Source organism: Hermetia illucens, chromosome 1 (assembly GCF_905115235.1).
Source record: "Hermetia illucens chromosome 1, iHerIll2.2.curated.20191125, whole genome shotgun sequence".
Lineage (NCBI taxonomy): Eukaryota > Metazoa > Arthropoda > Insecta > Diptera > Stratiomyidae > Hermetia > Hermetia illucens.
This window is the reverse complement of record NC_051849.1, coordinates 96927052-96941141: the sequence shown is the minus strand read 5'-3', so window position 1 is coordinate 96941141 and position 14090 is coordinate 96927052. Positions and strand designations below refer to the sequence as shown.

The following is a 14090-nucleotide window of genomic DNA, read 5'->3' as shown; positions in this document are numbered from 1 at the left end:
AATCACAAACAAGTACTTATTTACCGATTATTGTTAAAAGGGTCGATTCAAATTAATGCAAAACTATGCGATTAACTGCATGCCTGAGGTTTGAAAGATTCGATTTTCTCCCAAATTTCGCCATGAGAGATTCGACCGTTTATGAATACCGGAAACTAAATCAGATGTCTTTATTTATTGGAAATTTAACTCGCGGCATTTCCCGCTCTACCAACACCCAATAGAAGAAAGTGTATTTCAAGCTTTTCGACGTCTTCACTGCATATGGACATATTTTTATTTAAATTGTAAAAAGGGTAATTGGCAGTTTCTTTCTACAGCAGATTAACATGAAGGAAAATACTCCATTCTGCTACTAGAAACAAACAAAACTCTCAGTTAAACACAATTTTTGGTACATAAATTATCCCTGCGTTCTATACATCCAAAAAAGCTTGCACGGCTCATTCTATTAATAAATTCATTCATAAAAATGTATGCTCAAAGTTCCCACGCTTCGCAGTAGTATTGATGAAATACTTCAAGGAGGAAACCTCATAAAATAGTATATGTACATGGGTTTATATCATTATTTATTTCTCAAAGATAGTTTCCCTTATACTTCTCACGTTTTAAAGAAAAATCAATTACTAACAAATAAAATATTTACTCATAAATGGATGAATAGATTTACATCCTATAACTCGTAGATTTGTTCTGCTTAACCATCATCCTTCAAACCTAATCTATGTTAATATTCTCTGACATTTTAATTGATTCCCCTTGACTCTATCAAAACAATTATCGGCGCTTCTTTTATATTGCTTCTCTGAGGTAATTGAAAAACGAAGAAAATGTTGCCCCTTTGCATAGCAAATGACAATGACAGGCATCATGAAAGTACATAATTTAATAATGATGTAGCCGATAAAACAATCTTTTTTAAATGATTAATTTATAGACAAGACATCCTATTGATGTTTGAACTTCAAATTATTTGAAATTACGTCCAATGTCAAACCTGTGAGGTAATCTGTATTGTGTGGAGTAATATCATTTGCATTTGCATAGATTTAAAATTATTGATAAAAGTATAGTTTGAAAGTGGACAAATGTTCTCGCTTTATTTTTGTTTTATGACGTTATCATCGTAGACTTCATTGACGAATTATTGACATTATGGTTTGATTAGATTGTTGGCGTTTTATTCAAAATGATTATTACTTCTAAATTTATTATGTTTGGCTTTTCTCAAGAAAAACACTGAATGAGATTGAAATTTAGATTTGAGTACATCTGTTAGATGTTAGACGTATTTGCGGAGAATACTATTATATGTTCACATATTTTGTTCAGATCAGATCAGTTCAGATGGATTATCTCGAATATGATAGATACTTCGCCCATGAGATTATCGAGAATTTACCTACCGAATGAGCATTTTTTTCCAAAAATAGCATTCGAGCTCTTTAGCATTTATAGGTCATGGAAATTTCATATAACTCAAATAGTTATATTTTTTAAAAACAAAAGTACTTGCTGCCTTTAATCTAGCTAAGTGGCAGTCGAAAAGGACTAACTTCACGGATAGATGTCTCACAGCCTTAAGTTTTGATGAATGTTGATATTCGTAACCGTAGAAACGCTTTCATTTGATAATATAATTAAAAGTATTGGGCTGGGGAAAAAGAAATGTCGTATTTGTGATCGAAATTTGACGATTTATTTAACATACTTAGAATTATCCGATTTAAGTCAAATATGCGCTGTTTTGTTCGCAAACTTGTTGCCGTTTAGAAGGCAACTTCATTACCCCCCCTTATAAACCCTCTCCCTCTTATTTGCAAAAACTCAGACAGCCAGTTTTCGCAAGCCTCTTTTGAGGTCAACTTAGTAGCATCAAGAGCGTTTTGAATGGACCGGAAGAGATGATAATCACTTGCTGCCAGATCCGGACTATACAGTGAGTGCGATAGGATATCCTTTCCGAGCTCCTGTAACTTCCGGCGGGCCATCAAAAATGTGTGAGGCCGAGGGTTGCCCTGGTCGAACACAACACCATTCCTATTGATCAATTCTGGCCGCTTCTGGTCAATTGCTTGCTTCAAACGGTCGAGTTGCTAACAGTAGAGGACCAAATTGAGGGTCTGACCATAGTTGAGCAACTCATAGTGGATAATTCCCTTGCAATCCCACTAAACACACAGCAAATCCTTCCTGGCCGTCAATCCGGGCTTGGCTATGGTTTGGGCCAGATCGCTGCGCTTCGACCACGATCTTTTTCGCTTGAAGCTGTCCTACGTGATCCACTTTTCATCACCAGTCACTATCCGCTTCGAAAATGGGTCGAATTCGTTTTGTTTCAGCAGTGCATCGCAGGCTTTAATTCGGTCCTAGACATTTTTTAACGTCAACTCGTGTGGCCCCAAACATCCAGCTTTTTTTCAAATCCAATCATCTGCAAATGGTTCCAAACGGTTTTATGGTCTCTATTCAGTTCCTGGCCAATCGAGTGAATGCTCACACGCCAGTCTACTTGGCTGATTTCGACGATTTTATCAGTTTCTACGACGATTGGCCTACCAGTACAGCATGTATCTTGGAAATCCACTACCCCAGAACGAAATCCATCAAACCAACGCTGTGTTGTGCGAATCATTACAGTATCGGGCCCATAAACTTGACAAATTTTTTCGGCTGCCTTCGTAGCATTTTTACCTCTCAGGTAGTAAAAACGTAAAATATGACGAATTTCTTGCTTGGACTCCATCTTTGACGCGCTATAACTTGGAACTGAAACGTACGATCAACACTGTCAAAGAGACACTTATAGCACAGATTGTCGTCTTCAAATCGTCGTATAGTATGACCCGATACGATAAGTACAACACAAGATATGTTTAAGTGTCGCTATCTATTGACAAAGTACGATATTTCTTTTTCCCCAACCCAATATTTATCCAGATGCATTGATACGTATAGGCTCTTTTAAGATGGCAACAATTTCCAGAACTATCAGAGAAAATGAAATAAAATAGAAACACATCCAAGTCTGCATATTCCAAATCACTCAATCGAAATTTATTGTATTCACTTTTGAGCTGCGACAACAATAAAAAGACGAGTCAGCAGTCCTGGAAATGTTTTTAGACTGGCCACAAAATTTTAAGAATAACTCTGAATGGTTTTCATTGAATATATAGTTTATATAATAAAATTGCAATATTTATTATACTTTCCAGTTATTGCAAGTTACTCGCTTGAATCTTTTGTTTTCATGGTTGAAATGCTGCCATTTTTGTACATGCCGAAATTATATGTAAATTGAGTTCTCTTAATATCCTCATTAAAAACCAATTGAGCGCATATGTATGCAAAATTCACTTACTGTACGTAATATCTAAATGGCACGCCTAATGAAGGACAGTTTATTTTTTGTGCACGTTTCTGCTAGCAAAACTAGAAAACTGAGGGAATATCGGAGGATAATATTCGCAAGTTTAACGGGGCAGCAACCAGTTTGTCCCCTTGATTAGCCCGGAAACGCCAGAGTTATTCGCTTTAAAAAAGAAGTATTAAATATTGTAACTAAAAATCATTTTTGACCTTAGTATCTTGGGTTCGAAAAACATTGACTTTTTTTGTGTTTATGTTTTCGCGAAAGTTAATTGCTTGATTTTAGAATTTCTTGCACATGGAATTAAAAATGTTATTCCTGTTATTATCACGTTTGGACACATTTCACTACATCTTATCACTATATCACATTTAGGTCTGCTTTAGTAACGAATTTCAGGATTCCCAGTTTTACGCCGAGGCCCAACAATTCCTAAAAGCTGTTTCCGAGGTAGATGATCCGCACCCATACAGTTTACGGCAGAAGTACGGTGTGACGATTTAAACAAATGGATTTTTTTCTTTACACATTTGCAAAGTATTTTCATTTTCAATATCATTTTTATTTAAAACAAATATTGAACAGTAATAATGTAGATTGAGAAAAATGAATGAAAAACAATCTTATAATCTAACAAGAAAAAAGGGAATAAACATGGTGGCCAGTGTGGGCACCCAAATAAAATATCTAATTCATAACGACCGGGGATGAAAGCAATACCCGTATAATATTTATATTATTTACATAGTCCCACCATGAGACAAATTACAGAACTGAGCACGGCCGTTGCTAGTCGTCACGCTGAAGCCACCAGTACCAGGATTTCTCCTTTTCATATCGTTTCAGCAATTGTTCTCGCTCTAGAGTATCTCCAGTCGAATGCCAGAGCCCTCGTAGTCAAGTTCTGGGGATATTCTATCTTCTTGTCGGCAACTCACCTATACATATGATACATAAACGGGTCACCGGCAGAATCAAGAACTAAACCGTTCCTATCCAAATACACGAAAGCTTCATGAGGAATGAAGCCTGTCGTGGGGTTTTCTCAAAATATCCGTCATTTCAGTAAAGCAGCTGCGAAATCTAAATGATTCCGAATCAATCTAACGATGACTGTGTCGATTCTCGGCACAGTAGCAGCTGCATACATCACCTCATTAGTTACATAATGTTCATAATTTGACGGAGCAGTTCTGTTAAGCTCCGTGCAAGCACGCAGACATTTCGTTTCAAAGATCCTTATTTTCTCCATTTGGCAAGCAATCAAGTTAAACCAAATAGAACACCCATGTGGAGTATAAAAGAGTCTTGGAATAGACATGAATACTTTGCGAACGCTTTCTAGTGCAACTTTAACGTGCTCGCTGAAGACGTAGGTCAAGACGAAGAAGAAAGTTATGTCATTGAACATCTTCTGAAGTTCAGCTCCACCTCAGTTTCCTTCTTATGTGGCATGCAGGATATCAAATCATCAGCGAAGGCAATCAACGACCTTTTTGAAGATTCATTGAACTCCAATAAGTTCAGTAATTCGTCGGCAAATACTAATGTAGGTGCCGTCACTGTTCGTGGCTGCAATCCATTCAGACTATGAAATTCTCTATTAGTATCGAGATTTCCATCTGTCTTTCCTTTTTTCCATTGTCCTAAAAAGAAATAATTGTTCAATAAATTATTGAATACCATTGGATAATTCGGAATGAAAATATCTGGTAAATGCCTGAGGACCACGTTGGGAATGCCATCTATACCAGATGATCTCTTATTGTTTGCCCGTCAAAATATGGTGGTTAATTCCCCACATGAGACAAAGTAATCAAGCAGATTATCACTCGGTATGAGATCAGTTTGCATTGCAGGACTAAACTGGAGAACTGTGGTACTATTTAGGCTGCTTTTGAAATTATGGACATCTCGTTCCACGATTTCCGAAAGTCGTGTTGGCCCTAACTCCGTTCTTGGCCGAAAATGCTCTCCTGTAAGTTGGAGTTTAAAAGGATCATCCATCACGATGTAATTACCTTACGCATCAGTAGTTACACTATTCGTGCCTATATCTATGCCAATGAGGTGTTGCATTTCGCGACCCCTGACTTTGATTCTCGGCACAGTTACTCGTGACTTCTTCCTATCTTTGTAAACATGGCACCTGAATCGCTTGGTGAAACACCTTCACTTCACTTATGTAATATTGGCAGATAAGATTCCGCCCCATATTAAGGAGTGATTTTAACTCAACCAATATGGGGTGATGATAGTCTCCATATCGCCGACAGATTTTGTTGACGTGAGTGAGCGGAAGGCTTTTCACTTTTTTGAGCCGTTTTATGGTTGTATTTTCATATCTTTCCATATTATTGTGAGGTTTAATCTTACGGACGACTTGTTAAATTGTATCTAGCGTCAAGTTCTCCAGCTTGAGACTATACTGAAGTATTTCGTCGTTACTCAAGTTCCTGTCACCTGGTGCAATTGTAGTGTCGTTTTTCCCATCAAAAGGTGAGCATTTCTCACGATATCCCTCCCATGGGATTTCTTCCAATCTGTTTGTTTAAAGTTCAGCCTGTGGACGCCGCTGTCCATCGGCAGAAGGCGAACTCTTTGTCTATCAAACAGAACCTCGATAAGAATACCCGTTATGGTCGCTAGCGTAAGGAAGAGTCTGTAGTTTCTGTTGAGGATTTCTAAAAGTAAAGTTCAGGCGCGTCAGCAATGCACAAATTCAGATAGGAATTTGCCCTGGGCCAGGTTGGACTATCTGACCCGTATAATTCGCATTTATACTCTATCTGGTATTGCTCTATCCAAGATTTGAGGAATACTCCTCTGGGACTATTTGTGGCGTTTAGCGATGAGGTTTGCTTAGCATTCAAACCGCCGGCTATAATATAATAATTATGCAGCCTGTTCAGCTCGGGTAACGTAAATAGAGAATGAAATTCCTCCTTGAACTTGGCTCGATTATTTTCCACAGAATTTATGAATTCCCTCTTTTAGGCAGTGAAAACAGAATACAAGAGACTTCCATATATTCAAAGGTTTCAAATTCAGGGCTATTAATATGCCTGAAACAATAATGGCGACCCACAAGTATTCAGGTACCACTTCCCCCATCACAATTTCGTCCATCGTTCCTCGCGGCAGCTACCTCAATCGTCCCTAGTATAACATTCTCGATTCTATGTTGTTATAGTCAGCTGAATAAGCCAAAAATATATGCTATTAGAAAATAAGAAATCGACACAGTATACGAGAAAAAATTTTGGAACATCTCATTAGGGAGTTTTATTACAAAAAATTTATTGTCAAAACTTTAAGCGCGTTTTGTTGAAATTTGAAACGCAACCCATGCTGACATGCGGAGGCTCAAAAATATTTAATTTTCAATGATAAATACTTTTTTAACAATTTAATATAAAAAAATACAACGATTTTGAATTTTTTTTTAAATTCGCTATTTTGTTCAAAAGATTGTATAGGTTCCAGAGCGAAACGGGGACTCGTACCCACGATGGAGCATAAAACCTGGGAAACACCTACTGAACCAACAGCTCTACTACCGAACTTTATCTCCATCTCCACGCTGTGACCGCTGGGAGCTCTTTCTTAACGAAAAGCTGCAGATGGAGAAGGATGAAGGTGAGTCTCTCGCGCCTAAAAACGGGACAAATGGTACAAACTGCTCCTCCAGGTTGGACGGGACTGACAACTCTACATGGAAAATAACTTGTTACGAAGCCACGAAAAGAACCTTGGGCTGAATTGACAACATAACGATGAATCCCGCAACGAGAACGGAACATTGGTTTGCGCATTTTCCCTTGGAACGTGCGCTCCCTGTACAGTGAAAAGCGATGTAATAGCGTTGCAGCAGATGCGTTGGACAGAGACCGGTTTCCTGGAGAAGAGTCACTACACCATATATTATAGTGGCCATCCAGTAAACTATGTGCTCAGAGTAGGTTTCTTAGTCAGCCGGATTATTCAATTAGCGAAATGGTTGACGAAAGTACCGGGTTTTCGCGGGAAGCGGTCCACAAACAAACGTGTGCCTTTCCAGACGGGACCACTTTCAACCAAATTGAGTACTGGTTGATCGAACGTCGCCACCTTTTAACCTTGATGAATGTTGGCTCATATAAGGGGCCCAATATAGACTCGAGTCACTACCTCTTTGGCATGGTGCTCTGGGTTCGGATAACAACACCACGCAGAATCCCCTCTGACAAGCACTGAAGCTATTCACAACACAGTCCTCCGCAACACTTATAAGAGGGAAATGGATGCCACAATAACCACAGTCAACAGAGGTTCTACAGAGGATATATCAACGAATGATCTTCACATCCACCTCAAGAACGTTATCATTGATACGACCACAAACATACACAACAGGCCCCAGTCGCCGGAACGACTGGTTCGACGATGAATGTAAGCTAGCAACGGAACTGGAGAATGCCGCATATTATAAAGGTATCACGTTCCTGAGTACCTCCTATAAGATATTCTCCGCTATCTTGCTAGATCGAATAATCTTATACGCCCAGAATATCATTGGCCAAAGAGATTCCAAAGAGGCTTCACTCCAGGCAAATCAACAACTGATTAAATTTTCTCTCTAGGGAAAGCAATGGAAAAACTGTGGAATATGGACATCAGTTCCACCATCTTTTCATCGACCTTAAAACTGCCTATGATAGCATAGCCAGGATAAAACTATATACAGCCATGAGAGAATTTGGTATCCCAACGAAATTGATAAGACTGACTAGGTTGACCAAGGTGCGAGGCCAGGTAAAAGCAGCAGGACCACCCTCGAGACCATTCAACATCAACAATGGTCTAAGACAAGGGGATTCCTTGCCGTGGAAAAAGTAATTCGTGATGTTGAGGTAAATGCCAGAGGCACTATCCTCTTTAAATTCACCCAACAACTGCCTTATGCTGACGATATCGACATAATTAGGAAAAATGACCCGCGACGTACAAACTGCCTTCATCCAAATAGAGCAGGCGGCGCAAGATGTTAGGCTACACATCACTGAAGTTAAAACAAAATATATGGCGGCAACATCAGCACCAAAAACCAACCAACCAAAAACATCAAATCGCGCTGGTCAAAGAGAATAATGCAAACTCTCGGCAGCGTTCGAGAGAAGAATCCTCCGAAGAATTTTTGGCCCCCTCCATGAGGATAGATAGATAGCCTACATAAAGACGAAATCTATGAGCGATACCATGACCGTCCGGTTATGGATAAAATCCGGCTCAATAGGTTACGGTGGGCGGGTCACTTAATCCGTATGGATGAAGATGATGATGACCCGGAAAGTCTATAAGGGCAAAATCTATGGTAGAAAAAGAAGACGAGGCAGGCCCTGCCTGATATGAAACGATGGCGTAGGTTAGGACACCAGACAGCTTTTAGGGATATCGTGCACCTGGACGCAAAACCGGGATGTCTGAAGTTCTTTACAAGGCAGGCCTATACCGGATACGCCGTTGATGATGATGATCATTTTGTTATTTCAGATATTTCCAACAACCATTTGGTGCGACACTGCTAATTATATAATCCACATTCCGTTATCGCTGGTGTTTTTTTATGTAAACTATGGGAGCCAACGTATCACCTGAATACTCGCTCCATCCTTATTTGAAATTGAATTCTCCAAGTATGGGGCAGGCATGCAGGTGCATTCCACTGTCTTGTCGAAGGGATCTTCGGACTCTGCAGTCTCCTCTGTAAGCGAAGAATTTTAATGAGGCTTATATTTCGAAGTTTGCCTCCGAAGTGCAGAGTGCATCGCCGTTCACTAACGTTTTCAAAGCCGATAACAACAGCTTTTATTTTTTCGCTGAGGGATTCCTTCCGGACTCGGAGTTTTCTCGAGGGCCGGAATATAATAGAGGCCCTACACAATTTTCACCTCCGCAGCAATTGTTTTCCTTGTAGGGTTATCAGCCTTACTCACCTCCGACCAGTGCCCCGGTTTTAGGCACGGCAGACTTGCCATAATTCTTCTCCATCTACACAGTTTTTCAGTAAGAAAGAACTCCCGTTAATTACCACGTGGAGGTGGAGGTAAAATTTAGAAGTGGGACTGTTGGCGTTGTTTCAGCATGTATTTCCTAGGTTTTATGCTCCATCGTCTATACGAATCCACGCTTTCGGCCTGAGACCTATACTACCCTTTCGCGGCCGCATTATAATATAATTATCCTTTTTGGGATTTTGTCGTTATTTTGATTCCTTGTGGAAGGAGTGACGTTCATATAAAAATATGAAGAATAATAATAAAATATTTTTTGTATCTACCCATCTGGATTTTTCAACCCTTTATTATTTGCACAAAAAATTAATTTTGGAACAACAGTAAAGGCTTTTTAACAGGGATTTGCTTGATATTCTTAGCACTATAGATGAAAGCATTTTACTATCGCTAAGTCAGATTAAGCATTATAAGTAGAAGTGTTGAAGTGAAAACATTTAGAGCAACCATAGAAGTGAAGAAACGCTGCCAAATATTTCCAATATGTGAAACCCCGAAATCCGACACAGCTTAGTTGGAATAGACTATATGAAATAAAAAGATTTCTATACTAAATAGGAAAGGAGCTATGACTGAACCGGTTCAGTAATTGCGCTATTATACACTTTGCGAGAAATTATAATAAATGCAAGAAAGCTGTGACGGAACGGAAATATTATACTATTATAATGAGATACAATTTCAGCGAAAAATAAATAAAATGGATTGAGCTATTTGTATACAAAGTTGCAGTTTGTTTCGGATCCTTTCGCTGGACACAAACCAGTTAGAAGTGGTTCTTCTGTTAGTTTAGTCAATTAACTAATAGCATTTCCCCCACAGGTCCCTTTGCTCTGGCTTGTTGCGATAGATATGTTTCATAATTGTTGATCTATGAGAATAACATTCAAACATTTCAATCAAATTCAAATTCGAAAACTGAAGCAGCTTTTCTCATTTAAATTTTTTCCGTCCATGACTCACGTCTGTCTCAATAACATCTTTTATTACAATTTTCCAACACCTGATTTTGGCATGATTGTGAAAAATCATATTTGATCAATTTTGCTCAAATTGTGAGAGATTGTTGTTCACATATGTAGTTTTAGTCCGTAGTAGAATTTTTGCTTCATATTATTTAACCCGTTTCTACCGAAATAATTTAAACAACCCGGAAAACCGGAAGCGGACGCTTCAGGCATAAAAGGTTTTTTGAATTTCTTTTATTTTGTATTTCATTTATAAAAACATGCAGTGCCTAGCACGTATTATATGCGAAAATTCAGTTTTGGGTGTTACTAACTTTCAAAGTCTTGAATTTGCATAGAAGCGACAACTTTGACCTATTATAATTTTGTTAATTATAGTGCGATTGCCACCATAAAATTTCGTGATTCCAGGATGAACTTAGGGGGGTTTGTAGTCAATTACAAAAAATTATAGTAACATATTATTATTCACTTTATTTGAACAGATATCGTTGTGGACAGGGACCATATAATGACAGTTTTGTTATTTTTCAGTTTCAGTTTTTCAGATTTTTCAGCTCAGTAGTTCCTGAGAATGGGTCCGTAAAAGAAATGATCAATTTCGGCCCCCCGAACTTTGGAAAGTACGAACCGAGACCTTTCATTTAATACATGAGGTATGGCCATATTCGGTGAAAAAAGTACACCCGCTTTTTGCATGTATGGGGACCCCCATTAAATTCGACGTAGAAAGATGTAGCTGACTGTATGCTGATAATTTCTCCTATCTAGGGTCGAAAATCATAACCGATAACAGCTTTGATGATGAAATCCGCGCACGGTTGTTGTCACCCAACAGAGCTTATTTTAGCTTACAAAAACTGTTCCGCTCGAAACGTCTCACCATAAGGTCAAAAGCTCTTACTGTACAAGACTATGATCTTGCCAGTCCTCATGTGTTCCTTGGAGACTTGGGTTCTTAGCTAGAAAAATTGCGAACTCTGGCCGTGTTCGCGAGAAGAATTCCCCGAAGAATTTTAATAACGACGAAATCTATGAGCGATACCATGACCGTCAGGTTGTGGATAAAATCCGACTCAATAGGTTACGGTGGGCGGGTCACTTAATCCGTATGGATAAGGATGATTCAGCCCTGGAAGTCTATAAGGGCAATATCTATGGTAGAAAAAGAAGACGAGGCAGACCCTGCCTAAGATGGAGCGATGGCGTAGGCCAGGACGCCAGACAGCTTTTAGGGATATCGAATTGGTGGACTTTGGTGCAAAACCGGGGTGTCTGGAGTTCCTTATTAAGACAGGCCTAGACCGGATACCGGTTGTTGCGCTGTTGATGATGATGATGACTGTATGGGTGAGTGTTCCGAATTCCCACCTTTCCAACAAATTTGCTGTCAATTGCTATAATCGTTTCCGAGTGCGGCGGACAGACAGACGGACAGATTGACATACAATAAATCGATTTTAATAAGGTTTTGTTTCACACAAAACTTTAAAATGGGTTAAAAGATTGAAAATGTCCCGGTTTGGTATTTTTCTCATGAAAAATGTTTGATTCTAATGTGGGACGTAGTGGCTACCTTATATTTCAATTTCCCCTTTCATTCTTTTTCAGTTTCCAGAGCTGAGATATTGCGTCAACCAGTTAAAAATGTGACTTTCTTCAGTAGTTATACTACCATCATATCGAGGCCAAACAAATTCAAATTTTTCATGTTGTATTTTCTTGTGTGAAAAGGATTTAATGTACAAATAAATCCTTCTATGACACCAGGCGGTCTCCTTAAACTGAAAAATTAGTTCAAAATATTCGAAAAAATAACATGTAATGAAATGGGGTACCAAATGAAAGGTCTCAGTTAGCACTTCCCGAATCGAGTGTTAGTTTTTCCATTTTATGGAAAATACCATACATACCGATATCTATTCAAATAAAGTTGATAATAGTGTATTACTATAACTTCAAATTTTTAAATTTTTAGTAATTTGCTGCAAAACTCTCCTTAAGTCTATCGCAGTACCACACAGCAATGTAGGCTATAATATAGAACAAGACCCTACTAAGTTTGGTGGAAATCGCACTATTACTAACAATAATGGGTCAAAATTGCCGCTTTGGTGCAAATTCAACACTTTGAATGTCAATGTCACTCGAAAGTGGATATATTCACATAATATATGCGTATATCACGTGCTAGGTACTAATGGGAAAAATGTACACTCAAATGTCAAAGGAATACACAAAACTTTTCATACCTGAAGGGTCCAGCTCCCCCACTTGTTTCAGTCTTTCTATGACTGCAATTTCATATCCTACAATATTATTATGACGTTTGATCTTGGACACGACTTGCTCGATTGTGTCCAGCGTAATGTTCTCCAACTTGAGAAGATAGGTGAGTATCTCCCCATTGTTCTAGTTCCTGTCACCGAGCGCAATCGTATAATCATTTTCCTCATTAGAAGGCGGGCATCACGTCCGATATCCCTGAACAAACTTCTCTTGGAATTCCTTCCAATCTGTTTTGTTAAAGTTCAACTTGTGAACGTCGGCAGAAGGCCAACTCTTCCTCCATCAAATAGAACTTCCATTAGAATTGCAGACGTTTCTGTTGAGGATTCTTAAAAAGGAAGTTTAAACGCGCGTCAGCTATGCGCATATCCATATTGGAATTTGCCCTGGGCCAAGTTGGACTATCTGACCCATAAAGTTCACATCTGTACTCTATCTGGTATTGCTCCATCCAGATCCAAGAGGAATATCCCTTTGCGATTGTTTGTGGCATTCAGTTGCGAGGTATGCTTTAGGTAAGTATTGTATATAGTTCTGTTCACTGGGATGTGATGTTCGCAAAATACTTATTAATATAGGGTTACAGTTCGTCTGTCACACGCACTTACCTCCGACACGGATGCATCAATTCAAACGAAATTTGGTGGATATGTTGGAACTATGAAATTCCACGCATACAGAGGGTGGCACATGTTTATGTGAAGTCTAAAGAGGGATTCCCATACGTGCAAAAGGGGGGGCTCCAAACTGGACTAAGAATCACTTGTGCCCAGTGCAAAAAGGCTACCATAGTACCTTTCAACAAGATAGATAGGGAGTTACACAACACATGCCGAATGGTACCGCTAGATGCCCTTCTCTCTATCTTCATACATACAGATGCAGGTAAGGAAGGAGATCTTCAGAAAGTGCAGGAGTATCAACGAGATGAGGAGCTGCCTAAATTGTATTTGTTTTAAGTGAACTTCTCCGGACTCGGCAAAGAATATTCAGCTCTCACTGTGAAACCAGGTACTAACGATATTCGACTATTATCGGTACAGTTGTTTTCAGAACAAGTTAGTTATGTTAATCATCGTCATCAACGGCGCAACAACCGGTATCCGATCTAGGCCTGCCTTAATAAGGAACTCCAGACATCCCGGTTTTGCGCCGAGGTGCACCAAAGTTATGTTAATAGTTCTTGAAAATAACACACAGCCGAATTTACAACTAAATACAAAGGGAAATATTATGACCTCAAGGTTTCTCACATAAGAAAACGCGCAAATTCATTCCTGACGCGTCCAGCTCCCGGTTCACCAACTTGAATTTTTATTCCAAAAATGTAAAGGGGGACTAATGTTGGTTTGAGAGAAAATTTTGAGATGTGAAAATTGTAGTTATAACTACTCAAACGACGCA

At 39.0% G+C, this 14090-nt stretch overlaps 2 protein-coding genes across 3 annotated transcripts in view; one reads left to right on the top strand and one right to left on the bottom strand.

The window, feature by feature from the left end:
* LOC119647545 (sushi, von Willebrand factor type A, EGF and pentraxin domain-containing protein 1) overlaps positions 1 to 14090 on the top strand; it is a 209427-nt gene that overhangs the window by 70977 nt on the left and 124360 nt on the right. The window lies entirely within an intron of this gene.
* LOC119647564 overlaps positions 3987 to 14090 on the bottom strand; it is an 86401-nt gene continuing 76297 nt past the window's right edge. For both annotated transcript variants that reach the window (XM_038048562.1, XM_038048587.1), the window contains exon 3: positions 3987 to 5022. In XM_038048562.1, coding sequence (XP_037904490.1) covers positions 4772 to 5022 — 251 coding nt within the window. In that variant the 3' untranslated portion in view covers positions 3987 to 4771. The remainder of the gene's footprint in view (positions 5023 to 14090) is intronic.